We start from the raw sequence: 26,139 nt of genomic DNA, 5'->3' as shown, positions 1-26,139 counted from the left end.
ACAGACAAGTGAGTGCAAATGCAATTGCTGAAGTGCTTAAAAAATAAAAAAAGCCATTTGCAGCTATGTGGGCTGGACGTCAGCCGAACACAGCTAGTATTTGATTCAGACCCAGCAGGGCGGAGGTGCCGAACCACTGGGCACTGGGGAGAGGGTTCAGCCCCTCTTAGGTAAAAAGCCCTGCCGTGAAAATGCTGGTAATGAGAAGAAGCAGCAAGCAGAGGTCAAGCTACCAGAGCAGCCTGGCAACTTTTTTCTTTGTATCCAGCTTCCACTCATCCTTCCTTGGAAAGGAGAAAAACGCTCAGTGGGGTTGGAGAAGAAGCTTTCTTTTTTTGGCCAATAAAAGGAATTTCGCTGCTGGCAAAGAGAACAGCAGAAGGCCCAGCTGAAGAACAGCAGAACAGCCCTACTGGATCAGATCAAAGGTCCATCTAGCCTGGTATCCTGTCTCCCACAGTGGCCAATGCCAGGTGCCCCAGAGGGAATGAGCAGAACAGGTAGTCACTAAGGCTTGGTCTATGCAAGGACAGAAAGTCAATCCCAGATATGCAATTCTAGCTATGCCATTAGTGTAGCTAGAATGAGCAGATCAGGATTGACTTCCTGCCCTTGTGTAGAGCAGGGTTCTTTCTCCTCACGTCAACGTCCCTTGCTCCACACGATAGTATGGAGTACCAGGGTTGACGGCCAAGCCCGGAGAGATCGATTTTTGCCACTTCTTTACAGGCATGGCAAAATTGATCCCTGGAAGATGGATCACAGCACGCCAACCCCCACCCTGCTCTAAGTAGAGACGCACCCCCAGTGATCCATCCCTTCCCATCTATTCCCAAAGGGCAAACCGCTTTCCTCAACATCGCTGGGAAAACTGCTCACTGGGTCAGAAAACAGGCAAACCTGGCCAGTTGGTTTGTGGCTCTGTGCAGGCTGGGAAGTGACTAAAACTTACAAGCTGAAGAGACCAACAGGGTTGGGAAGCATAAGAGAAGCAGCCCCCCAGGAGTGGGTAAGATAGAGGAGGGGATGAGGGTTGGGAGTATGACACATTGAAGCAGCTAAGGAGTGGGTATAAGTCACCTCCCTTTGCCTTCCCCCCATGAGAGTAGGCGATTCACTTTGCTACTCATGCCCGCTCTGCACTTTACTCCCCAGATTTCCAAGGGAGCTGCATCCATTTGCCCCCAGTGTGTACTGCTCTCTCTGCACCTTTGCTTCTGCTCTCAGTTACCATGGAATCCCTCCAGATTTTGCCCCCGTGTAACAGACCGGGAGCAGAATCTGACCACCGCTTCCACAATGCGGATGGTATTCAGCTCCATAATGGGTGTCTCACGGCAAAGATCGATTAATATTTATACCGCATTTTTGAAGCTGGAAAAGTACCAGGGGCCAGATCCTCAACGCCTGTAAATCAGCCTCGCTCCGTTTTTCTGTGGAAATCAGTTGGCAGTCGGGCCACGCCATGAGTGCTAAGCATTCTTTCTTCCCATGTGCCATTCATTGTGCATTCATGGAAAGAAAGGCAAAGAGGTGAAGGAAGCTGCTCCTGCTTTTAAAGATTTAAATCGGCAAGGAGAGGAACTGTTGTTTGCTGTGACTGGCTTTTCCCCCCAGGGTAGCTGATTTTTTTTTTTTTTTTGTCTTTAAAAAAAAGTGCAGATTCTGGTCTCTGGTGTAAATGTGGATTAACTGACTTTGGATTTATATCAGCATAACAGGAGCATCTGGCCCAGAAGGGTAGAGCTGCGAAGCAAGGAGCAGACTACTGATGTATTTGCGCTGTGATTTAGTTCGGAGGCAGGTAGGAATGAGACACAAGGACCAATTCCAGAACAAAGATTGTTCCCGGCTGTGAAGCAGCCGGCAGCTCATGGGAGCGTGCGACCCAGAGATGAGTTTCAAAGGAGCCGTGGCTTCAGTGCAGAGTTGGTTCAGGGCGGTGTTCCTACTGAGCTGCCTTCAGGGCAGCTGCGTGGCTCAGTCCTCTTTGCGCTCTGAGGCTGACAGGCTGTGGATGCTGCCGCCGGCCACAGAGAAGGGCAGCGTGGAGAACAAGGACTCGGCAGCTGTGAACACACCCCCTGTGGTGCCCGAAAGCTGCGCCAAACCAGTGGCGCTGGCAGAGTTCCCGAAGGGCGCCACCATGTTGAGCCGCTGGATGTGGTGGTACATGAGTTCCATGGGGCTCTTTGACTCAGCGTTGCCAATGTCCATGAGGTTGATGGCATGGGAGGCCGGCAGCACGCCACCCGGCACAGCGAGGGTCATGTCGGCCGGGGCGTACCGGATCGTGCTGGTGGTGTAGAGGCTCTGGGAGCCTGTGGTGTTGGTGATCCCGTGGGGCCCACCGAGCTGATGCACCAGCGGGAGCACCATGTTCCCTGCGTGGAACCGCTGCAGGGCCTCCATCTCGCCCGGATAGACCAGCGGGGCAAAGGGCGTGGACGCAGCCCTCTCCTCGCATGGCGACCCCGAGAGCGGGGGAGAGAGCGTTTCAGACGCAGGGGCCGGGAGCACCGCCCGAGGGGAGGTGTTAAAGGGGGCCTTGGCCAGGCCCCCGCTGCTGTCCATCTCCGGAGGGGTGAGCACGGAGTCCGGGATGGAGACGTACAAGTGGGAGGTGGCTGGCCTCAGAAGGGGCTTCTCCAGGCTAAGTGCTTTGCTCACAGTGTAGTGGAGTCCCTCGTGGAGGGCATCATGGGCGGAGGGGTAGGTCCACAAGGCAGCCTTGTCGTACTTGGGAGGCTGGCTCTGCTCCGTCTTAATGCTAAGGGCCGGGCTGGCTTTCGTTGGGTAGCTCCTCTGGGTCTGGATGACGGAGGCAAACTTGGACGTGCAGGGCTGGCTTGGCCCCATGTTCCTCCCTGCCGCCATGCTGTACCCGTTCACTCTCCTCTCCAGTGCCAGCGGCTGGGGCGGGGGCGGGGGCTCAGGCTCGTCCTCGCTGCCGCTGTCCGATTCCTCTGTGCTGATGAACGAGGCCTCCGGCGGGGGGCTCTCCGGCGGGAACTCCAACTTGATCCGTTTGTTCCGGGGCCCCTTGTGTTTCTCAGCATCGCTTGTCCTGGCTTCCTCTGACGTGTCGTCATCCTTGTAGCTCGTGTCCGGGCTGCTGGCATCGTGCTCTGCCATGGAACAACGGGCCCCTTCATCTGGCACACTCCGCGAGTAGCCTTTGGCCAACGTCCCAGCTGCCTTGGGCAGGAACTGGTTCCCCTGCTTGCATTCTGGGCCCTGGTCGCTCTCTGGAAGGGACGAAAAGAAGGTGGATTAAGGAGCAGCCTACTCAGCAAGGTGGTTAAAATCGACTGAGCTGCTTTGTGCGGGTAGGTGATGGGTTTATTTGATCTAATGAAATGTTTTTCCAGCAAGATGCCTCAGGGGCGTTGAATCCCATTTTAAGCTGCTTCTGCAGCTTCAGGGCACATACAAACCAATGAGAGCTCTGGGGGGCTTCACACTGCGGCAGAGCAAAGCCAACGCCACGTGTCCCCTTAGACTGTGTCGCTCCTGCCAGGATGGATCTGCTCCCCAGCCTTACGGCCGAAGAGGAGAAGAGTCACTCCTTTGATGAGATTGTACTTTCCTGCCATCCAGGTATTACAATACTGTTTCCTGGTATCACAGTACTTCACGCCTCGGCTATACGGATGGAGAAAGTAAGATGCTAAGCAGGGGATCAAGGTCACACTGTACCAGAACAAGGAATAGAAACACAGCATCCCCAGTGCACAGGACTGTGTGCCAATCACTACCCCGCCCTTGCTCTGTCTAGGCTCAGCTGTAGCTCAAATGCAGTGTGATTCCTCCATGCTTTGGGCTGGTTAAGGGCCCAACCTTGGATCCTATCTCCAATGCTGTTTGAGTCCCATCTGTTGTATTCCTCACCAACAGCCAGTGTGGCATTCTTGCCTACACACTGAGCTGGTGGGAAAGCGGGTATTTCACATGGAACTGCTTTTAATTAACACCAGTGAGGCTTGGAGAGAGTTGTTTTCTGTTGGTAAATGCTGATTCCACCATTGTCACATGCAAGGCAATGAAATAACATGTCCATCGATGATAATAGAAACATACAGCTATGACAAGTAAGAAAAATGTTGCCAGAGACCTTATTAGTTTGATTTAAGGTTACTTCGCATATGTCTTTTTAACCATCTTAGAGCTTTGCCATTTTGAATTTGAAGGTCTACTGTCAGGTACTAGTTGTCTGATGCCTCATAGTTTCTTGCAACTTTGAAAATGTAAATTGATTTTAAAAATGCTGAAAATATTAATACTTACTGAAAATGCTAAAAGTCAAATTTGGCCAAGCTTAAAAACAACACAGTAATGATTTTGCCTGTTTTCTGCAGTGAATTTCGTTTTTTTTTCCCCAGCAGCTTTGCCTACTAAAAAAAATTCATCCGGAGAATAAAATTTATTTGGAAATGCTGCCACAGTGCCTCATGGGAATTGTAGTTTGTGCCTCCTGCTTCTACTCTGTGGCTGTGTCTACACGTGCACGCTACTTCGAAGTAGCGGCACTAACTTCGAAATAGCACCCGTCGCGGCTACACGCGTCGGGCGCTATTTCGAAGTTAACTTCGACGTTAGGCGGCGAGACGTCGAAGTCGCTAACCTCATGAGGGGATCGGAATAGCGCCCTACTTCGACGTTCAACGTCGAAGTAGGGACCGTGTAGACGATCCGCGTCCCGCAACGTCGAAATTGTGGGGTCCTCCATGGCAGCCATCAGCTGGGGGGTTGAGAGATGCTGTCTCTCCAGCCCGTGCGGGGCTCTATGGTCACCGTGGGCAGCAGCCTTTAGCCCAGGGCTTCTGGCTGCTGCTGCTGCAGCGGGGGATTCATGCTGCATGCACAGAGTCTGCAACTCGTTGTCGGCTCTGTGGATCTTGTGCTGTTTAGTGCAAGTGTGTCTGGGAGGGGCCCTTTAAGGGAGCGGCTGGCTGTTGAGTCCGCCCTGTGACCCTGTCTGCAGCTGTGCCTGGCACCCTTATTTCGATGTGTGCTACTGTGGCGTGTAGACGTTCCCTCGCAGCGCCTATTTCGATGTGGTGCTGCGCAACGTCGATGTTGAACATCGACGTTGCCAGCCCTGGAGGACGTGTAGATGTTATTCATCGAAATAGCCTATTTTGATGTCGCCACATCGAAATAGGCTACTTCGATGTAGGCTTCACGTGTAGACGTAGCCTGTATGGGCCAGGCTCCCTGTTGGACCACATCTCCCATGATGCACCAGGAACTTGCTTCTTGCAGAAGGGGTGTCATGCATGTTGGGAGTCCTAAGCTGTGGTGCATCATGGGAGATGTGATATGAGCTGGGATCCCTGACGGGAGAATGGGAATATAAGACAACTAAACTACAACTTCCACGAGGAGCTGCGGTATCAAAATACTGGTTTTGGATGAATTAGGTGGTGGTGGTGGTGTTGGTGGGGGAGGGATGTTAATAAAAACTTTGTTTTCCATAGGATGCAGACACTCAGTGCCAAAAATGTCGTTTCCACAATATTCCTTTTGAAAATTGTTTTGATGGGAAACTTTCAGTCAATTTTCAGATTACCCTAGAGGCCTGGTTGCAGCTTCGCTTGCAAGCAGAAATTGGGGTGGAAGAAAGTTCTACACCGAAAGCTGTTATAATACCCATCCAAAGTGTGTGGGCCAGGCCCCATGCTGAGTGAGGGAGGGGCTGACACGGTGCGGGGGCAGGGGGAGGCCTCTGTTGTGGGCTTGGGCTGGGCCCAGCGGTGGCCAGGGAAGGGGCTGGCAGGGTGTGGGGAGGCTCTGTTTGAGGGGCTGGCACAGTGCGGGAGCAGGTGTCCATTGGGGGGCTGGGCTAGGCCCCACGCTGCCCGGGAAAGGGGCTGGGGCCAGCACAATACAGGGGATAGGGGATGTGGTAGAACCTTGTACAGGTAACTACAGTAAACCATGAGCCAGAGGGAGAGGATGTGGCTGGACTCATGTTTGTCTGAGGTGTGGCTGTGGTCAGCTGGTAGGAAGCCAGTGTACAAAGTACACATCCTCTCAACTGGTCTTCCATGCTCCCCCATTCATCTGTCCCCTGCTGGCGTCTCCTGTCTTAGAATGGAATGGTCGGTCTTTGTACGGCACCGAGCGCCGTGGGGCCCTGGCATGGGACTGGAGCTACCAGAATACACCTAGCACAATGGGATTCCTAGGCGCTACTGTAATAGCTCGTAATAACAGAGGATTTTACCAACGGGTGAGAGTGAAAGGCGAGAGCTGGGCATCTTTCAAGCCAGCCAGCTGAAGGAGATCCTCAGTGATTGGAAGAGCTTTGCTAACCAAGGAGGTTCCTGGCAGACCTGTATCCTGTCATGTGCCTATGGCAGCTGATACACTGACCTGACTTCCAGAGCAGTGTGCCCATGGAATTCATTATGACTGGGGCAAGCCTGATGTTTCCCCCAGCTTGAGCCTTGGGGCTCTGGAGAGCCCTTCCAAGGTGCTGTGAAATTGGAGAGCTAGAAAGGAGGTGGTGGTTAGAACAGGGAAGTGGGAGCCAGGACTCCTGAGTTCCTCTCTCTCCTGTGAGGGCGGTAGTTCCTTGTGTCCCAGGAGGTTACATGAATTAATTCAAGCCTGTAAAATGCTTTGAGAGCCTCACGTGAAAAGAAGTTGAGAAGGGCAAAGCATGCCCCTGGGCAGTGTTCCCTGTAAGCTGAGCACTTGGGTAGCCACCCAGGAGAGATCTGGGTGCTGCCCAGCTGATTAGTAGAGTACCCATGGCTGTCAGCAGCCTGTGTTTCCCTTGGTGGTGCACATCCGCATTTGTGTCAGTGCACACAACAAAATTTATTCCACAAATGGATTGAAAGAATTTGAGGGATTGCTGCTGCTCTGGGCTGGGCATGCTCCTACCTGGGAAGCTGTTGCATGGAGTCTGGCAAGAGCAGGACACCAGCATGGAGCGTTTGCAAGCCCCAGGAATTGATCCAAAATTTCTCCCATCCCTGGATGCCGCCTTCCCCGATACACACGTTCTTAACCTCTAGCCAAGACTCCGTTCTCGCGCTGTCATGCTATCTTGCCTCAGAGCACGACCCTACCGTATAATTTATCACATGCCAAGAGAGGTTAATTAAGATGAGGCCGTGTCAGGAGTGAAATTAAGGATGCTTCACCCTGCGGCAGCAGCCCTGCCCTCTTAAAGCACCTGATGAACGTTCAGTCAAAAAGCCTCACAGCCCTTTCCCTGCTCTGGATAAGAGAGACAATGTATTTCACCCCTCCTGGAAAAGCAGCTACCTGTGGGGTGGGATGTGGCAGCTTGGTAAAAGCCACAGAACTGGCCCAGAAGGGAAGATGAACCTTGAGTGTAAAATTACCCAAGGATGAGGGGAAGCCACTGTTCTTGCCCAAACTGGCATTGGGACATGGGAGGTTAAGGATACACAGCCAGATTCCCTAGCTGGTGTGAATCACTCCCCCTGTGACTGTCAGAACACCGCTGATTTACACCAGTGGAGGAGATACCCTCAGGTAGCCGCTGTTTCTCTAACCAGTATAACGGCAGGGTTTCATTTTTACCCCTTATCTGCAATCCCGAATTTCCCACAGCACCCCCCAGCTCACAGCCATAGCAGGAGGCCTTGTGGGTCAAGAATGGAAAGTCGATGGGAGAGCACCCCATGTGGAATAGCCCCACCTCCTGGACTCTCCCCTTCCCGACCAGTGCTGCAGTAAGGCTAGAAATAGCTCAGAAGAAAGAACCTCTCCATTCACTCATCCCAATTTCTATGTCAGCGTGGTGAGAACAGCTAAGAGCTGACCAGACCCAGCTCGGCTCAGGAGATGGGCCAGTCCGGGGCATTCGTGGATCTTTAACGGTCTGCGGTGCTCAGAGTGTGCCCTTGCTCTGTGAGGCAAGCCAGAGAGGGGTTCCGTCCTTTCTGGTGGGTATATTGGTAACGCCAAAGCTAAAATACCCATCACAGTGCAGTGGTGAACTGGAGACCTTGTATACTGGAGCACCAACTCCGGCAGGCAGCCACCCACAGGGTGCTGATAACTTTCAGTGCCTGAAGTGAGGTGGGTGCTCCCAAAATGCACCCCGGTGCTGGCTTGGTGCAACCTGGCCAGGGCTTTTACCTTTGAAGTCAGGTTCCAGGTCGGATATGTCGGAAGCATCGGTCTGGTGGGCTGGAATCCCAGGCAGCTGGAAGATGTCCAGGGCCATGTTCTTCCCCTCGGGTTTGCTAAAAAGGTTGGGGAAATGTTAATTAGAGAAACAACAGATCAGGTTGCTTCATCCGCTGATGAGACTTTGGTAGCCATGGGAGGCTGTATGGGCTAGTGCAGTGGTTCCCAACCTTTTCACTGGTGGGGACCCCCCAATCACCCCCAAACCATTTATGGATCCCCAGTCACCCCTTAGTCGTTCGTCGTCCTCCCCAATGGCCCTCCAATCTTTCACAGACTGCCAAGTGCCCCCCTCAACCATTCATGGGCCCCTATCCAAGCCAATGTGGATGCTGTGTACATGTCATTTAATGAGAACAGAAACCACCACGTCGCTAGTCAGTCAGCCATTAATAACGTGTGTGGAAGAAATGTAATTAAAAAAATAATAATAGATTGTGACGTTGCAATTGATTTAAAACTTATTTTCGATGATCATTTTCATTTAGCGTTATATATTTATTTATTTATTTTCCCCACAGATCTCCTGCAACCCCCTGGGGACTATCGGGCTAGTGTTTCGCATAGGGAACTGAGGACAGGTCGACACCAGACCTCAAAGTCGATTTCCGATACGCAGTTCTAGCTGTGGCAATTGCGTTGCTGGAATCGACGTCTGGAAATCGCTTTATTTGACTAGCTTTGCTAAGGAAGGTCGACTGAGTCGATCTTCACCAAAGTGTAGCCAAGCCCTAAGAGTCAAGATCTTGATGTTTGAATTCAGGCTCTGGTGCTTAGAGCAGGGAGGCGGTGGCTGGGATTGGCGTTCCCTGTAAGCTGAGCGCTTGGGTGGCCACTCAGGAGGGATTCACATCCTGCCCAGCTGATTAGCAGAGCACCCCATCCACCCACTGACCTTGGGCAACACGTGTCTATGTGTGGTGCACATAAAATTTATTCTGCCCATGGATAGAAAAAAATAGAGGGAACACTGTCTGGCACTCAGGACTCCTGGGTTCTAATTCACTTTGGAAGTGAAGTCTGCTAAACCAACTTACATCCATTTTAATTCTGGCTATTAGCTTCCACAGAGGGGCTTAGGGCAGGTTAATTCACCCATTTCTAAACATTAATTTGGGTTCCTGAACCCACATCTACAGTGGTGCACCCCTAGAAAACCCACCTTTCCAAGAGGCAGCAGCTGGAACAATTCTTCAACCCAGTGCTATGTGTGTGAGATGGGCGTTAGAGTGACTTAACTGTGTCTCCTAACTTAACTCAGGGGAGATTCATGCCACTCAGCTGATTAGCAGAGCAGCCACAGCTAGTTTTTTTTTTTTTGTTTCTACTTGTGGTGCATATTTGCAATGCATTAGTGCACATAAAACTTATTCCGCACATGGGTGGGAAAAAAATCCACACATCGATGGAAAAGATTAGAGGGAACATTGCTCAGGGGTGTGTGAGTTCTTCACATCCTTGAGTGAGGCAGCGGTGTCAATTTAACCATCGCTTTGTAGGCCAGCCCTGAGGGCCTATGCATAGATATACCCAGCAGCAGCTAGGAGATTTAGGTGCCCAGGGGCTTAGGCACCAACTTTGAAACTATGGATAGCATCTAAATGGAAGGCTTAGGTGTCTAAGTAACTGCCTAGAGTCACAGCCGGTTTGTGATGGAGCAGAGAATTATATGCAGGTGCTGCTTATCCCTTAAGCCCCGCTAGAAATGGTCTCCCGAGAAGCATGTGGTAGACTGCTAAGCCTGTTGGGAGGTACCAACTGAGACCCGAACAACTAAGCCCAAGAAGGAAAACTTGATTTCAGGCTGCCACAGCCAGCCACCTGCAGGCTGCTCTCTGCAAAACATCGTCTCTAGGGCTATCGCCTTATTGTCCAAGAACAAACAAGGACAGATTGGAAATCACAAGCGCTCATGTTTCGAAAAGAGCCAGCTTTGGGCTTTCATTGTTCAGGGCTGGGCAAAGTTGGATCCAATTCAAAAGAGCCGTCCCCTGCAAACGGCTCTGCCAGAGCTCGGAACAGGGAGGAAGGGGAAAAGCACAGGGCCAAGTTTTGTGCCTGGTGTAACAGCCATAATGTCATTGCTGCACGGTGAGAGGCAGGATGAGTGCTGGCCAGTGTAAGTCACTTGACGTAGATTGTGATATGCCAGGTGTGAAATGAGGCCGCCCTCCCCCAGCTCTGTATCCATTTGAATCCAAGGATCCCAAAGCACTTAACGATAAGTAAGCCAGCAGCCCTGCTCAGCATTACAAGCCTGCTCAGCAGCCAGACAATGAAGTAGGACATATGCAGCAGGGCCAACAGCTGCCATGAGCTCCAGGGCAAAGTGGGGGCCAGGGGGAAGGCCTGTCTCTGTGCCCCAGAAGGAGCAGGTCCAGTGATGGAAGGGGTGGGGCCAAGGGCAGATGCCTGTAGCGTGCTGGCCCCCCCCCCCCCCCGGCTGTGCAGAGCGGCAGAGCCGTGCTACCAGCAGCGGTGTTGGCTGGAACTTCAAACCCCCTTGAAAAGTCAGACTCCAGGGCAGCTGCCCCCTTTGCCCTCTCCCCTGTCAGCAGGCCTGGACGTGTGCTAATCTAAGCCAGGGGCCAGCAACCTTTCCGAGGGCGGAGTGCCGACATTTGACCTCTACGTGTGGGCCCAGTGGCGGTGAGTCACTAATAGTCCTGCTTACAACAGCTCCAGGAGTAAATAAGCAAATGTGCGGAGCTGTCCTGTTTCAGTGGTGGTTGGTAGCATTAGCTGGTCTTCCGGTAGTCCAAAGGCTTTGAGCAAGCACCTGGCTGCGTGGGGGAGGAGGGGCAGGGCTGAGCTCTCGCCTCGCCAACGAACATCAGCTCGCGTGCCGCTCTCGGCACCTAGGCCCGGTGGGGGGGGTGGGGGGGTCGCTGACCTCTGTTCTAAGCATTAGGCGTCCCCTCATCTGAAGCTGAGAGGAGAACCCAGGAGTCCTGGGCTCCTTCTCTTGCTGAGGGGTACTTTTTCGCCTATACCTGGGAGTGGTCCCGATCCTAATCACAGTGTTGCACGAGCCTCCCAGGGTTAGCCATAAAATCCAGCAGTCCAGACACCCCCAAACCCTCTCCCTAAGCCACAGTCCCATCCGCTATAACACTACAAGGCGTTAGGCTAATTCCGCCCCCATGCCCTTCCAGTCTAGCCCAGCCAGGGCACACGACTGAGGAAGCCGGCAAGGCTAGTGCCCCGAGACGCCTCATGGCCACCAGGCTCCGTGCACCATTCTGCATTCCTCCCCGGGAAAAGAAAGTAAATAAGTTTAGATTCCAGGAAGGCTGAGAGAAAGTTAATTAGTCTCTGTAATTACAGCGCTAATTAACTAAAATACTAATCACCCTGACAAATCATACACTGGTATCTGTAATTACTTTCAGGATTAGCATAATAATACCTCCTTTTGCTTTCGCGGGTGGGGGGGGGAAACAGCCGTTAATAACCATCTGTTGTAGTCATTCATATATTAATTTATTTGAGCTGTAAACCCCCCTCTACCCCCAAGAGAATGTGTATAATTCGGGAGTTGCTTTAATGGAGCAGGTGGGGGGGGCTAGACTCCAGCTGAGTGGATTTGCAATGCCACACCCATGCTGCGATGGGGTCTCAAAACCATTTTTTTTTTTTTTTTTTTTTTTTTGCCAAGGCTACGGAGGCCGGTGCTCAAAATTCATAGCCACCTAAAGCAGACGGAATCATGGCACTCATCAAGGCTGCTCCCTCTGGTCTAACGCAGGCCAGAGACCTGGCCCCACAGCCTTGCAGGAGATGAGCTTCCAGAATAACCTCATGTCTTGGGCCGCGCTCCCTGGACAATGAGCACGTGGGTGGCCGCCCAGGAGAGGTTCAGGTGCCACCTAGCAGAGCGCTCTCAGTGGGCGGGGTGTATTTCTGTGGCTGGTGCACCTCTGCTCATGCGTCAGTGCACATAAAATTTAATCTGCCCATGGATGAGAAAAAAAATAGCGGGCATGCTGGGCTTGGGATTTAAAAACACGGTCTGTGCTGGAGCAGCCGCCCTAACCCTGGGTGAGTTGTTCCAATGGGGACTTACTAACCCTGTTAAAAACATACACCCGCTCCTTCCACCCTGACTGGATAGCTTCCGCATCAGGAGCCACAGCCAGCCGTCTCTGGGAGCTGAACCAACAGCCTCCTTGTGCCTGTGCTGGGAAATGCGATGCATGGCTACCCTGGGGCCTGCTGCTGGGGGTGGGTATTTCGGGCATGAGCCATTGCTTGGGCTCAGTTAGCCCAGCCAGGCCATGGCGTAGCCCAGGGGAGGCCAACATTTCTTCATCGGGGGGGGGGCACAGCAATTTTTGTGTGTTCCACGGGCTGAACACAAAATAGCCTGAACCCCCCCACCCACCTTCCCCAGATTAAACCTCGTGCAGCTCCAAACCGCCTCATGGTTTGGACCCCCCCCCACCCACAGCCCCAAACTGCCCCCCCCACTTAGCCCCAGGCTTAGATTCCTCCCCCTTCAGGCCCCCAACCCCTCCCATCCCCAAATGACCCCCCCCCTCCCCAGCCTGAACCCCCCCCGCCGCAGCCCCAAATAGTTCCTTGCCCACCCCAGGGTTAACTCTGCCCCCAGCCCCAAACCACTCTGCCACCAGCTCTATGCCATAGCCGGGGCTCTGCCCCTCTGGGCCAGCAGCGGCGCTGCATCCCAGCCGCTAGGGCTCTGTGGCAACTGCCCCACCACCACCCCACAGGCCCAAGAAAATGGCTCTGTGGGCTGGATTCTGGCCGGTGGACCACACGCCTGCACTAGCCTATGGGTGTAGCCACACTTCAGCTGGGAGCTCTACTTCAGGTAGCCCACTACACTCAGCAGTGTGGCCCCAGCAGTCGGCCGGGGGAGGGGGGGGGGGCGGGGGAACGTGCCACACGAGTGGGGGACCCAGGCAGCCCAGCAGGCTTGTACACAGGCAAGGAACACGGTTCCCTCGTTTTCTCCCGCTCGGGGCAGAATAAATTTTGTTCTGTGCACAGGGCATGTGTGGCTGTGCACCACCAATACAACCAGAGTGGATGCTCTGCTAATCAGCTGGTGCCATCTGAATCGCTCCTGGGTGGCCGCCCGAGGGCTCAGCTTCCGGGAACGGTGGGGGCTGACCCAATCCTCTTTTCGAGCCGCTCTGGCCCCACTGCTATTTGTACCAGTCTAGCATGCGTGTGCTCACCCACACAGGGATGAACCCTTCCAGCTGCTCTGTAGCTACACTGCGCCACAAGCCCTAGAGTCTAGGCCCAGTTCGCTTGGGCGACCCCCTTGGTGTCCTGGCTCCTCCTGCAAAAAATCCATGAGCTTAGGTCCCTAAATGGGCCTCGCCTCTGTTTGGCCTCTCGCCTGTATCACAGAGAGTGGGACTTTTGCAGCCATCAGCACCCACAAGGGCAGCAGTGTGCAACTGCGGTCAGTGAGTGGGCCACGTGGGTGGCCTCCTTTATCACATTGGGGCACAAGGTTGCCAGGGCTGGGACAATCTCCCGGGGTAGGGCAGTTTTATGATGGGCACTGGCGTCCCTGGGACTTGCTGGGGGGCGGGGGAGAGGAGCGCTTGGATCGGCTGCGGCGGGAGCCCCCCCGGCTGTCATGGCCAGAGCTGGCTGCACTCAGCGCCACCCTCACCTGAGTAATCCCAGGAGCACAAAGCCTTAGCAGTGGAATCTGACAGCCCTGCGTGTGGTCAGGGGTGAACAAAACGTCTCGTGGGCCACTCAGGGGGCCACAGGCTGCCCCCCACTGGGTTACGAGCTCTGGCTGGGGCGTGGGGCCTAGTGGTGAGATCGGGGGTGGCGGGGGGTGGGAGGGATGAGGCAGCAGTAGTCCTGGGTTGTGTTCCCAGCTCAGGGAGCCGAGGGCTATCTAGCATCAGGACTCCCACGCGCCAGGCCCCTCGTTGTGGCCCACAGCATGTCCTCGTCCCTCCCTGTGCCACCATTGCTCCAGCAGCCCTGGTGGCTTCTAAGTGCGACTCATTGAGGTGGGTCGGCACCTGCCTCCCTTTCGTTGCAATGGGCGTTGAGCCACCAGAACACCTTGAAGGGCCTCTGGTCCTGTGCCGGGATGCAAGTAACATCTGAGCAGGGCTATGGGCGATGCCCATGAGGGTGGGGCCCAGCAGAGATGCACAGCTCCGTGGGCGGGTATCTGAGCAGGGCTGTGGGTGATATCAATTTCCCCTGCAGCCCTGGGAAATCTCAGCTCACGGCTCGTTTCCCGCACGCTGCAGCGCCAGAGAACGGCTCGTGGACCCCTGACAGCCCTGCTGCTGGAAGGGGCCGGGGGCAGAGGAGGTTTCAGTCAGGTTTGTTGCTTCCCTCAGCATTTAATATTCTGTGCGGCTACAACAAGGCGGAGCTGGTTCTTGTCTGCCAGGGACGGCTGTGACGCAGAATATTAATGACTAAAGCCCTTACGAAGCTGCCAGCCAGCCTGGCTGGAGCTGGGGTGCAAAGCTGAGGCAGGACGCCTTGGTTCTGTCCCCAGTGGGAGGATGGAGCACAAGGAGTGAGAGGGAGGGTGCTTGGGGCCTCAGGTCAAACCTCCTGGGTTCTAGTCCCGCCCCCCCACCATGATATGGACATGGTCACCTCACCCTGCCGCTCTGTGCCTCAGTTTACAGCAAGGCTAGTGAACACTGACTCCGCCACCACTTGCCATGGGCATAGGGAGGGGAGTTCATTTGCTGCCTACAGGCAACAACCCCTCTGGTGTGTTTAGCAGCAGTACAATGGGGCAATCAGTGTTGTCCCCAGCAGGGTCTGGGGCAACCCTTCCACTCCAGCTCTGCCCCCACTCCAAGGCATCCCCCACACCCCGCTCCTTCTCCACCCTCTTCTGCCTCCCTTTTGTACCCTTGCCCCAAACTCCCTCCCAGAGCTGTGCAACCTGAGGAATTATGGGGGGGGGTCTGTTGTGGGGTGGCAGCAGGGGGTCAGCCCCCCCGCTGTGCTCACCTCGGGAGCAGGGGCTGCAGGAGCAGAGCAAGCCAGCAGCTTGCTCCACTCCACTAGCATCTCCAAGTAGGGTCCCTCTACTTCACCGTGGCAGCGGTAGAGTGCCCAGCCTCAGCCCTCGCCCTGCTCTGCTCCCCTGAGCTGCATCACTGGGGCTGCCGGTTCCTGCTTCCACGGCGAATCGGAGCAACCCAGCTGGGAGATGGCGGCAGAGCAGATCATCCTGCCCATAGGCTCTTTGGAGTGGCTGCCCCATGGCCCAAGCACACGGCCCATGGTGGCTGGACCCATGCTATGGATGGACAGCTCTAGGGGCAGTGAGCCTGACTGGCTGCTACCGTAATCCAAATGTTCATAATACAGTGCTCTGCGCTCCCCAACCAGCCTGCGGACACAGCATTGTCCGCCCCCTCCTGGCTGGATTCGGAACAGCATGGCTGTGTATCCTAGACCCTATAAAACCAGCTGTTAACGGGGATTTCCCTGGAGCTCAGTGAGTGGCAGTTGCCTGAGCTTTTGGAGCAGGAGGATCTGTGACTCTATCCCCATAGCCACAGCATGTCGGACAGCGACGCCCCCTTGGGCAGCCTGATGATTTCTTCCAGCGGGGCCATGTGCTCTCACCTGAGGATGTAATTGACCCAGACCATATTCCGCTCGCTGGGGTTCTTGACGTTGACCGAGATGGTGGCACAGGACTGAATCCACACAAAGCCCCCATGTTTCTGCAGCCAGCGGTAATACCGGGTCACGACCTGCCCTTTTTTCAACACTGATTGAAAAAGAAGTTTGTTAGCAGAAGAATGCCAGCCCCCGCCCTGGCCCCCTCTCGAGAGCCCAGGCAAGCTGCCAGGACCAAAGCCATCCCTGGAGACTAGGGTGTTGCAACATTCTCTGAAGTCCCTTGCAGCCCCTTGATTTCACCACAGCCGGGTTAGCACTGGGTAATGAACGAGAACGCTAAACAGGATCGGAAAACCTGCCTTAGAGGGCGACTGTCCGGGAGCTCAAGCTAGTGAGCTGAACAAAGAGCAGGCTAAAGAGTGTCTTGATCCCAGCCTCTTGGTCCCTATACAGGGAACAAATATTTGGTCCTGGGCGCTTCAGGCTAGCGGAGGAAGATCTCACATCACCCAGCGACAGGAAGTTAGAGAATCATAGCACGCGAGAACTGGAAGGGACCTCAAGAGGTCACCAGATCCAGTCCTCTGCTCTCACAGCGGAACCAGGCACCATCTAGATCAGCTCTGGCAGAGGTTTATCTAACCTGCTTTTAAATATCTTCAGCCACCCTGACAGTTCAGAAGCTTTTTTCTAATGTCCAACCTAAACCTCCCATGCTGCAGTTTAGGCCCATTGTTCCTTGTCCTATCCCCAGAGGCTAAGGAGACTAATCTTTCTCCCTCCTCCTTGTAACACCTTTCTAGTTAGTGGAAAGCTGTTATCATGTCCCTGCTCAGGTTTCCCCTTTCCAAACTAAACAAACCCAATTCTTTCCATCGTCCCTAACAGCTCACGGTTTCTAGGCCTTTAAATTATTTTTGTTGCTCTTCGCTGGACCTGCTCCAATTTCTCCACCTCTCTTTTGAAATGCGGAGCCCAGAACTCAACACAAGACTCCAGGTGACGCCTAATCTGTCCAGCGTACAGCAGAGGAATGCCTGCTTCTGGCTTGCTCACCACACTCCTGTTAATACATCTCAGAATCACGTTTGTTTTTCCGCAGCAGTGTCACTGGCTGAAGCTAGATAAGTTCAGACAAGAAACAAGGTGTCAGTTTTTAATCATGAGGGTAATTAATCACTGACCAATTGACCAAGTCCTGTGGTGGAGTCTACCTCACTGGCAAAATATGAAGTGAATACTGGAAGTTTTTTTAAAAAAAAAAAAAAAAAGACTTTGGCGTTCGTTCAAGCCAGCGTGAATTCGGGGCATTCCTCCAGCCTGTGTTACACAGGAGGTCTGAATAGACAACCAGACACATTCAGGGTTGGTCTGAGGAGGATGGTGAGCAGCTGCTCTCCATGTCCATTGGAGGTAGAACAAAACGCAATAGGCTTAATCTGCAGCAAGGGAGATTGAAGTTAAATAGCAGCAAAAGTTTTCCAGCTGTAGGGGAAATGAAGCTCTGGAACCGGCGGTTATGGGAACCCTGTCACTGGAGGTTTTTGGCTGGTTTAAGTTCACTTGGTCCGGTCTCAGTGCAAGGTGCTGTACACGATCACCTTTTGGGGCCCCCTTCCAGCTGGGCACGTCTATGATCTTCTGGCCTGACTCCAGCTGTCTGACTCCATCACACAGGCTGGGGGCTGGCCCAAAAGCCTGAGGTGTTCGCAGCTAGTTACTAACAGGTTGTGCCTTTCCTCCAGAGCAGTTGTCCAGCTGCTTACAAAGACCTGAATCAGCTGGGGCAGGAGGAGGGGTAGTGGTTTCACCATCTGCCCTGCAGCAGAGGCCAGGAAGTGTAGGAAGACCCCTGTGTCCGGCTGAAACGGGAGGGGTTTCGGGAGCAGGGATTTACTCTCCAGAGTTGGGATCTGGCCCTGCCAAGCAGGACTTAAATGCTCGGGTTCTGACAGGGCTGGTCAGAGGATCTTTAGTGACCACCAGGGTTAGGAGCCGATTTGAAAGGGGGGCAGCCCTGACTGCCAGGGAGTGCGCCCCCTGCTGAGCACTGTTTCCCTGCCCCTTAGTGCCCCATGGGGGGTCAACCATGACTCGGAGCAGAGAGCGCCCCCTGCTGGGTCACTCAAAGTGTCCCCAGCAGCACAGCGCCCCCTTGCACTGCACTGGGGTAATGGGGTCAGGGCGGGCGCCAAGCTCCTTGAAGTGGTCACCCACGTCCTGCAACAGTGAGCCCCACCCTTTTGCAGCACAAGCTCCTAAGGGCACCCCAAGAACTGCCTCAAACCCAAATAACTTTGCCCCACCTCCTTCTCAGCCCCTTCACCAAGGTGCCGCCCCGTCCCCTCCTTTCTCCAAGGCCCTGCCCTGCGTCTTCCAGTTCCCCTCCCTCCCTAGCGCTCACGTTTACCAGGCTCTTCCCAGGGGCCTAGGGCAGTGGTCAGCAACCAAAAGAGCAAGAAGAGCCATTTTTGCCAATTCGGTAAAAAAAACTCCATAATTCAAGGGCCGCAGCGCAGGTGAATGCGAGATGGTCCTTAAAAAATAACGTCAAACCAAACTTTTTGTCATCCCTGCTTTACGAGCGGCGCGCACACACGGATTTGTAATGCGACATACATGTGTTGTAGGACGTTCACAAACTTTTGACGTTATCTGTTTCCTCACCCTTTACGTGTGTGTTTGTACCCCGGCTGCCTGACTTTCACGCCCGCATCATCTCCCTCTGTGGAGGACGACGGGGCGGGGTGGGTATCTGTTTCGAGCTCACATATTGTTTGCTGTTTAGCCAGGAGGTGTCTCAGCGGGACAGCTATTTAGAGATGAGTCGTTCATTGTTGGGCTTTAAGACGTTCACCGTTTATCAAAAATAACCAGGAGGGTTTCTTTTAACTTTGCGATTACAGTGCTGGGAGCCACACAGAAGTCCTTAAAGAGCCGCATGTTGCTCCGGAGCTGTAGGCTGCAGACTCCTGGCCTAGGGGTTCAGGGTATGGGAGGGGCTCTGGGCTGAGCCTGGGGCAGTGGGCTGGGATTCAGCGTGCATGCTCCGGGAGGGAATCTGGGTGCAGGAGAGGCTCAGGGTGCAGGCTCAGGGAGGGAGTTTGAGTGCTGAAAATGGCCAGCATGTCCATATGCTGCCGCCCGGTCTGCAGGCAGCTGGGCGCTAGGGGGCAGATGAGGCCAGCAGCCAAGGGCAGCATGTGGAGACCCCATAGCCCAGAGGCCACAAGGCCATGCCAGCCATTTCGAGGAACAGGGCAGGGCCAGGGCTGGGCCACCCCTACTGTGCTGCTGGACTGTTAGCGGTTGATCTCCTGATTTGGCTGCAGCAGCCCCCAGGAAATCAAGCCCCATTCCAAGGAACTCCCAGACAGTGTTTGGCACATGGATGGGAAACATTAGCGGGAATGAATTTTGTTATGTGTACCTATATCAAGGGAATGTGCAGCTGCGCACCACCAGGGGACACCAAAACCCTAGCGGTGTATCTCTATATGTGTACATTTAATTCCCCTCAGGATAATTACTCCAGCCATGACAGGTGCGACATTTTAGAACTCACAACTCAAAAGAATTGAATATGAGCATAAAGGAGAACCACAAATTACGCAGAGCAAAGACCAGTCACCAAACTGTACTCACACGCCTGGGAAGAAGTAAATGGAGTGACAAAAACCCCACCCCACTTGTGCACTGGGTTGGGAGTGGTGTGAACCACAAAGTGCGTTTGTGTGAGCGACGGAGACACACACAGTGTGTCTGAGCCACTGAGATGCGCATGGCCCCTCCCAGAATGCTGAGCGTGGTTCGACAGGAGCAGCTGCCAGCAAACTCCCTCCATACCGAGCCCTGTTGTGTCCCCGTCTTGTTGTGGCGATGGGGTACAGGGCTTGGGGGAGCGGGACCCAGGTCAGCATAAGCTGCTTTACCCACGTGAGCTAGTGGGACAGAAAGACGCAGGCAGTAGAGAGGTAGCAGGCAGGGGCATCGCCTGCCGATGAGGTGGGGGCAGGAGAATCCATCAGTGGAGACCTAAGGGACAGTAAAGGAAGTATCCCGGGAGAGAACATTCCCTCGCACTAGGAACCTGCAGCCATCCAGTGCATGGACACAACCTATGTGCGCTGCGGTAGCCGCATCTGGGAGCAGGGCTCTGTGTTGGCCTAGGAGCTGTACTCACAGCCCCAGGGAGAGCCAGGCCCCACACCGAACTGCTTACAGGCAAAGCAGACGAAGGAAGGATGATTAAGCTCTTGGTACAGAGGAGGGAAACTGAGGCACTGAGGGTTGGGGCAGTTTTTAAGTGACGTGCTACAGGAGCTGTGGCACATCTGGGCATCCAAGTCTGGTCTCCTCTTTGCCCAGCGCCTCCCGCCAGGCCGGAGGGGAGAGGGTATCAAATGAAGCCAGTGCAGCAGGCTGATGAAATTAACCAGCCAGGCAATCCAGCAGAGAGCCCTCCTGCCCCAGGAGGTTCTGATAGGTCCCTTTCTACTGCTGTCCCCCACCAACATGCCACAGGCCCTTCGCCACAGAGGGAGGCAGAGCTGGGGCCCACCAGAGCAGGGACCAGCACTGAGCTGCTTACCGTCGAGGTGGCTCTGCCGGATCCCCTCCACGTCCTCGCCATGGATAAACTGGTAGCAGCTTTTCCCAACCAGCTCCGAGGGGCACAGGTCCATGTAATCGCTGATCCTGTGGGTTGAAGCGCGTCTGGGGAGTTAGACAGGCTGGGCAAAGCAGACTGCGGGCTGCAGGCAGGGCCGGATGGGAACGGGCGGACCAGCTGAACATTCCCGTCTCTCGCCCTGACACGAGAACTGGCAAGGATGGGGTGCTGGCGGGGCAGGCTCCAGGATGTCCTTGGGTGGCTGGAGCCACAGCCCCAGCGTGGGTAAATGGACGCAATGCCACTAACTCCTGCTGACGCCAGCTGGGGTTCCGGCGCTGTTGATGCTAATGGAGTGACAGCCGATTGACGCCATCTGGGCCCTGGCTCCAAACAAGGCACCGCATCCCTAGGAGACTCCCCTAATGCAAGGCCGTATCAGCTTTTAATCCAACTAAAAATCACAGGCCGACTTTAGCTCTGCCGTCACTGTGCTTACTCCAGTTGTGCCCCGGGAGGGCTGCGTGCCGAATCTGGCCCTAGCTCTACTGACACCAACGGAGCCACTGGGGAACCAGGCGCCTGGCCCGGGGACCCACCTGCTCTCGCAGTACACGATCTGCAGGTCCATGTTGACCCGGAACACAAACATGTGGCACTCGATGCGCACCTCGCTGAGCGTGGACGGCGGCAGCGTGTGGGCCAGGGCCACCAGCCCCAGGACGCGGCTGAGGACGGAGTGGGCATGGGAGAAGGACGGCAGGCGGGGGCGAAGGCGTCCTGTAACGTGAATCACCTGAGGGCAAGGCAGAGAGAGAAAGCGGGTTGTGTACGGGCAGGGAACCTTTATTCCCTGAGACATCTTCCTTGCGATATAGCGCCGATGCCAGGGCCATGCTGGGCATGAATCAAAGGGAGCTGGGGGGGAGGTGGGGGCAGAGAGTGGAATGTGGACAGTCACTCCTAGTGGTTAGAGCAGGACTCAGGCAACGTGCTTCCAGCAGCTGCACTGGTTTGGCTGCCCCAAGACTGGCTCTGCCACAGACCCTGAGTCCGGACACAAGATTCTGCCAGTTCGTGCCGATCCAGCTAGCGCAGGCTCCTGGGAGGGTTTGATCTTCCGCTCTGGTGCCGAGCTGCCAGCCGGGTGCAGAATGACACAGACTGGGCAGCAGAGCACGGCCCCACCCACGGATCCCAGCCAATGGGAGTCTGGAGCCGGTGCACAGGGTGGGGGCAGTGTGCGTGGAGCCCCCCCACCAGCTCCTCCGCCTAGGAGCCAGACCTGCCAGCCACTTCCAGGGCACAGCATAGACCTGGGGCAGGTAGGGCCTGGCCGGCCTTAGACCTGCAGCACTTCCAAAGGGACCTTGGACAGCCCAGTTGGTGGAGCTGACTGCAGCCACCGGGGTCCCTTTCCGACTGGCCATTACAGTCAAAACCTGGACCCCAGTGACCCCGAACCCTTTACCTTGTAGCCGGACGTCTTCACGTGCAGCCCTCGCTTGGTCAGGGTGGATTTCATCCGGACAAAGAAGGAGCGTTCCAGGGCATCGTGCTCAGAGGGGGCGTGGGAGCTGGCAGGATCTGAGATGGACACAGCAGAATCAGAGTCAGCAGTCCCGCACCCAGTACACCACCCTGACTTCTCGGCGGGGGGTGTGGCCATCCACGGAGGGGAGGGGCCACCTCTGGCTGATCACCATGAGGGGGCGTGGCCTTTTTCAGAGTGAGGCTGGCTCTCACATAACCGGCGCCCGGCTGTGAGGTGGGCCGCCTTGGGCGGCCTCATGCAGGGAAGGGGGGTGGACTCTGGTCTCCTGCTCCCATATGAAAGGAAATTGGGACTTTTCAGCTCAGGAAAGAGGAAGCTAAGCGGGGAGGGTGGGGGGCGGGGCTCTCACAGAGGACTATAAACTCATGACGGGTGTGGAGAAAGTGACAAAGGAAAAGTTATTTATTTGTTCCCGTAACACGAGAACTAGGTCGCAGGCTTAAAACTAACAAAAGGAAGTATTTGTTCACGCAGTGGGCAGCCAACCTGTGCCACTCCTTGCCAGACGCTGCTGCGAAGACCAGGGCTACGGCTACACTAGGCAGGCGGGTTTTTTTTGGACAAAACTCACCGCCCGTCCACACGCAAAATGCGTTTTGTCGACAATCGGTCGGCAAAACTTGGCACTGCCGCCGACCGCCTTCTGCCTCGCCTAGATGAGGAAGAACACCTTTGCTGAGAGAGGCTGGTGACGAAAAAGCTATGTGGCCGCGCTGGAGGGCTTTCTGTCAACAGCCAGGGCTTCCAGGACCCTGGGCAGCCCGACTGCTGCGCTTCCAGTTGGCCGTTCTGTTCAGAGAGAGCCGGGCAGTCTGGCCGCTTTTTCGATCTGCTTTTGTGTGTGGCCGCACTCTGGCGACAGCAGTTTTACCGGAGACGCTCGTCCAACAGAAATGTCTGTTGACAGATGCGTCTAGCGTCGCTGTAGCCCAGGAGTTTAACGGGGCCCCAAAAAGAGAGAGAGAAATTCACGGAGGATGGGGCCATTCACGAGTACTAGCCAGGCTGGATATGAGCGGTGTCCCTGGCCTCTGTTTGTTAGAGGCTGGCCATCGATGACAGGGGAGGGCTCACTTGATGGTTACTGGTTCTGTCCATTCCCTCTGGGGCACCGGCCACTGTTGGAAGACGGGATCCTGGGCTAGCCGGACCTTTGCCCTGACCCAGTCTGGCCATGCTTACCCCTCTGATCTCGAAATAACCCTTCCGTCTCCATCCCCTCCACCCCACATGGCTGAGCATCCAGGAAGGGAGCCCTTCAAAAGCCAGTAGTGCCACAACAGCTGTATGCGAGCACCGTCCCATGTCCGCTTCGGCCCACACCATGCTAGAAGGTCTGAAAAAAGCATGGGCGGATCTATTGTCATTCAGGAGCAGCTGTATTCCAGACAGTGTGAACCCCAACTCGCTGGCTGGGGCCCCTCAACTCTCTGCCTTGCACCCCCACTTTTCAGAATGGCACCTCTATCCCCAGCAAAAGCCCCCCCCATGCAAGGAACACCCCACCCCGCCCCCAGCAATGCTGAGGAAGGGCTGCTGTCTGCTTTCCATCAGGGGAGCCAGTGCACGCTCCAGGCTGTGCTTATATCTCATTCTCTTTTACTCTCCTGCTTGGTATAAATCTTTTAACGGTTCCCCAGATAAAAGGCAGGCAGGCGGATATCAAATGAGCCGGAAGGCGACTGAAGATTCTTTTCAATTTCTTGCCACCTCTTCTACCCCCCCCATCTTTTGGACACCGGCTTCTCTGCATGGCCCTGGTGTGTGTGTGTGTGTGTGTGTGCGCGCGCGCGTGCGCGCGCACTCACAGCACTGGGAGCAGGTGGGAGATGGACAGAGACAACTCCTGGATGAAGGCAGTTGCAGGGGAAAGCAGGGGGCTGACTGAATACCCAGCTGGCACAGAATAGGGGCTCCTATCGGACCCAGGGAGCAGCTCACACAGAAGGTGACAAAAGGCTGGGAGTGGGTCAAAGCTGGGTGACGAGAGGAGAGGGCCAGAGGAGGAAAAGAAAGGAGGAGGGGAGAGGAACAAGGAGGTAGAGATTGGGGAAGGGAGAAAAGAAGAGGAGGGAGACAAAGGGAATGAAGACGGGGGGGGTTGAGGCCTAATGGTTGGTGGGGGGGCAGAGTACCAGGACTCCTGGGTTCCACCCACAGCTTTGGGACAGGAGTAGGGTCTAGTGGTTAGAGCAGGGTGGGGCGTCAGGACTGCTGGGTTCCACCCCAAGCTCTGGGACAGGCGTAGGGGCTAGTGGTTAGAGCAGAGGCCGGGGTTTTGGGACGCTTGGGTTCCACCCCCAAGGCTGGGAGGGGAGTGGGGGGTCTAGTGGTTAGAGGAGGGCAGGTGAAGAATCAGGACACCTGGGTTCCATTCCTGGCAAAATGGGAGCAGGGGGGAGTGGTGAGAGCAGGGGGAGTGGGTGTTTAGGGCTGCTGGGCTCTCGGCCCCTCTCCGGGGCAGAGCCAGTGAGCTGGAGAAGGACAGGTCCACAGGCTGTTTCCAGCCACTTTACCGGGCTCAGTGGCCTCGATCTGGGAGGAGGAGGAGGAGCTGGCACCGGTGAGGACTGGGAGTTTCTGGCTCCCCTGCAGGGGGCCGCCAGCATCCAGAGGCGTCTTGAGCCCCAGCTGCTCAGCCACCTCGGGGTGGTCTCCAGGGTGGACGTAGTCAAAGACACTGCTGCCCGTCAGCTCCACCTGGAAGGCAACAGAGACAGATGGGGAAGTCAACACTGGGCTGTGCCAGCCGGGCCCCCCCGACTCCTACTGGGGGAAGAGAGAAGCTGGCTGGGGCCCTTCCCCTCCAGGCTCCCAGCCCCATGCGGGACTCATGCCTGGTGCATCTAACCCCACGCTAGCTGGACCTGGCTTCCCCCAGCTCCACCTTGCTAAGCTGCTCCTGCAGCAGAGAGGAGCGCGAGCAGGAGCTTGTTGTGTGAGTGGGAGACTGGGGGCTCTTTGGGGCAGGGACCGGCTCCTCACTCTGTCTGTACAGCCCCTAGCACCATGCAGCCCCGACAGAATTCAGACTCCTAGAAGCCACCGTAGTGCGCCTAATAGCAATAAAAATGGACAGCTCCTGGCACAAAGGTGGTATATGCATGGCTATGCATCACTGCTGTCCGAATGACTAAAAATAGGATCCAGCCATGGCAGGAGGGGGGACAAGGGGTGGCACCCAGGAAACTCCCCTCAGTCAGACAGTGTTGGTGTCTCGCAGGCAGACTTCTGCTCACATGGCCTGAGTGCTGGGTCTGGAACCCTTTTGAATGATGTGCCAGTACCGCCCCCCAGCTCTGACTCAGAGGCACAGTTCACCTCCCCCTGGCCCCGCACCAAGCAGGGGCAAATACTGTAACTTAACTAGTGAGCTGATGGCGTTTGCTTTGATGGGGTGGCAGGGACAGGCCCAAGGTTCCCACTGCTATTTTCCATCTGTGGGTGGAATAAATTTTGTTCTGTGCACTGAGGCATGTGCAGAGGTGCACCACCAGTAGAACCACATGCTGCCAGCTGTGGGCTCTGCTAATCAGCTGGGCAGCCCCTGACGCTTTGCTGGGTGGCTGCTCAAGCACTCAGCTTCCAGGGAACTCTGGTGCCCCTCCTTGTGAGGCACAAGCCCAGCACCGGCTGCCCCCTTGTCAGCAGCCCTCCCCCAGGGGTTCCAGTGAGACACAGCTGCTGCCCTCTCTCCAAGCAGGGTTTGCTAGTGCTCACGGATCACGCACGGCTGAGCCTTGGCTAATGCAATAAACAGCACCGTGGGAGGCCTGTTCGGAACGCCCCGCTCCTGGCACACGCAAGCGGCACCTGCCGAGAGAGGTCAGCAGGTGTGACCCCGGAGCCGCCCGCGCGGGAAGAGGCAGAGCCCGCCTCAGCGTGCCAGCCTGCCCGGGAGCTGCGGTGGTCCCTCTGGATTACTTAAGGTCAGCGCCGCAGGGTACTGTTCCCCACCTTGGAAGGAAGAGACAGGGGCTCTGGCCATCCTCCTGCAAAGCTGTTTGCTTCGCTGGCAGGCTGCTGGGGCGTCCCGACGGGCTGAGCCTTGTAAGCAGCAAGGCTCACACCGGGGCCATGGGCAGCGTACCAGCATGGCATAGGGCACCAACGCTGCCCTTGGAAACAGGGCGCTGCAGATGGGGAAGGGGAGGGGGGCCGAGCCCACGGGCCGTACGGGCTAGCGGGG

At 55.6% G+C, this 26,139-nt stretch overlaps 1 protein-coding gene across 1 annotated transcript in view; it reads right to left on the bottom strand.

Moving 5' to 3' along the window:
* Positions 1-1,570: 1,570 nt before the first annotated feature.
* Positions 1,571-26,139, bottom strand: part of NPAS1 (neuronal PAS domain protein 1) — a 98,047-nt gene continuing 73,478 nt past the window's right edge. The window contains exons 6-12 of the mRNA XM_075016299.1: positions 24,467-24,650; positions 21,867-21,982; positions 20,995-21,191; positions 20,375-20,481; positions 15,784-15,931; positions 8,125-8,231; positions 1,571-3,248 (exon numbers count right to left, since the gene is read on the bottom strand). Coding sequence (XP_074872400.1) covers positions 1,981-3,248; positions 8,125-8,231; positions 15,784-15,931; positions 20,375-20,481; positions 20,995-21,191; positions 21,867-21,982; positions 24,467-24,650 — 2,127 coding nt within the window. The 3' untranslated portion in view covers positions 1,571-1,980. The remainder of the gene's footprint in view (positions 3,249-8,124; positions 8,232-15,783; positions 15,932-20,374; positions 20,482-20,994; positions 21,192-21,866; positions 21,983-24,466; positions 24,651-26,139) is intronic.

This window comes from Carettochelys insculpta, chromosome 22 (assembly GCF_033958435.1).
Source record: "Carettochelys insculpta isolate YL-2023 chromosome 22, ASM3395843v1, whole genome shotgun sequence".
Taxonomy (NCBI): Eukaryota; Metazoa; Chordata; order Testudines; family Carettochelyidae; genus Carettochelys; species Carettochelys insculpta.
This window is presented reverse-complemented; position numbering and strand designations above follow the sequence as displayed.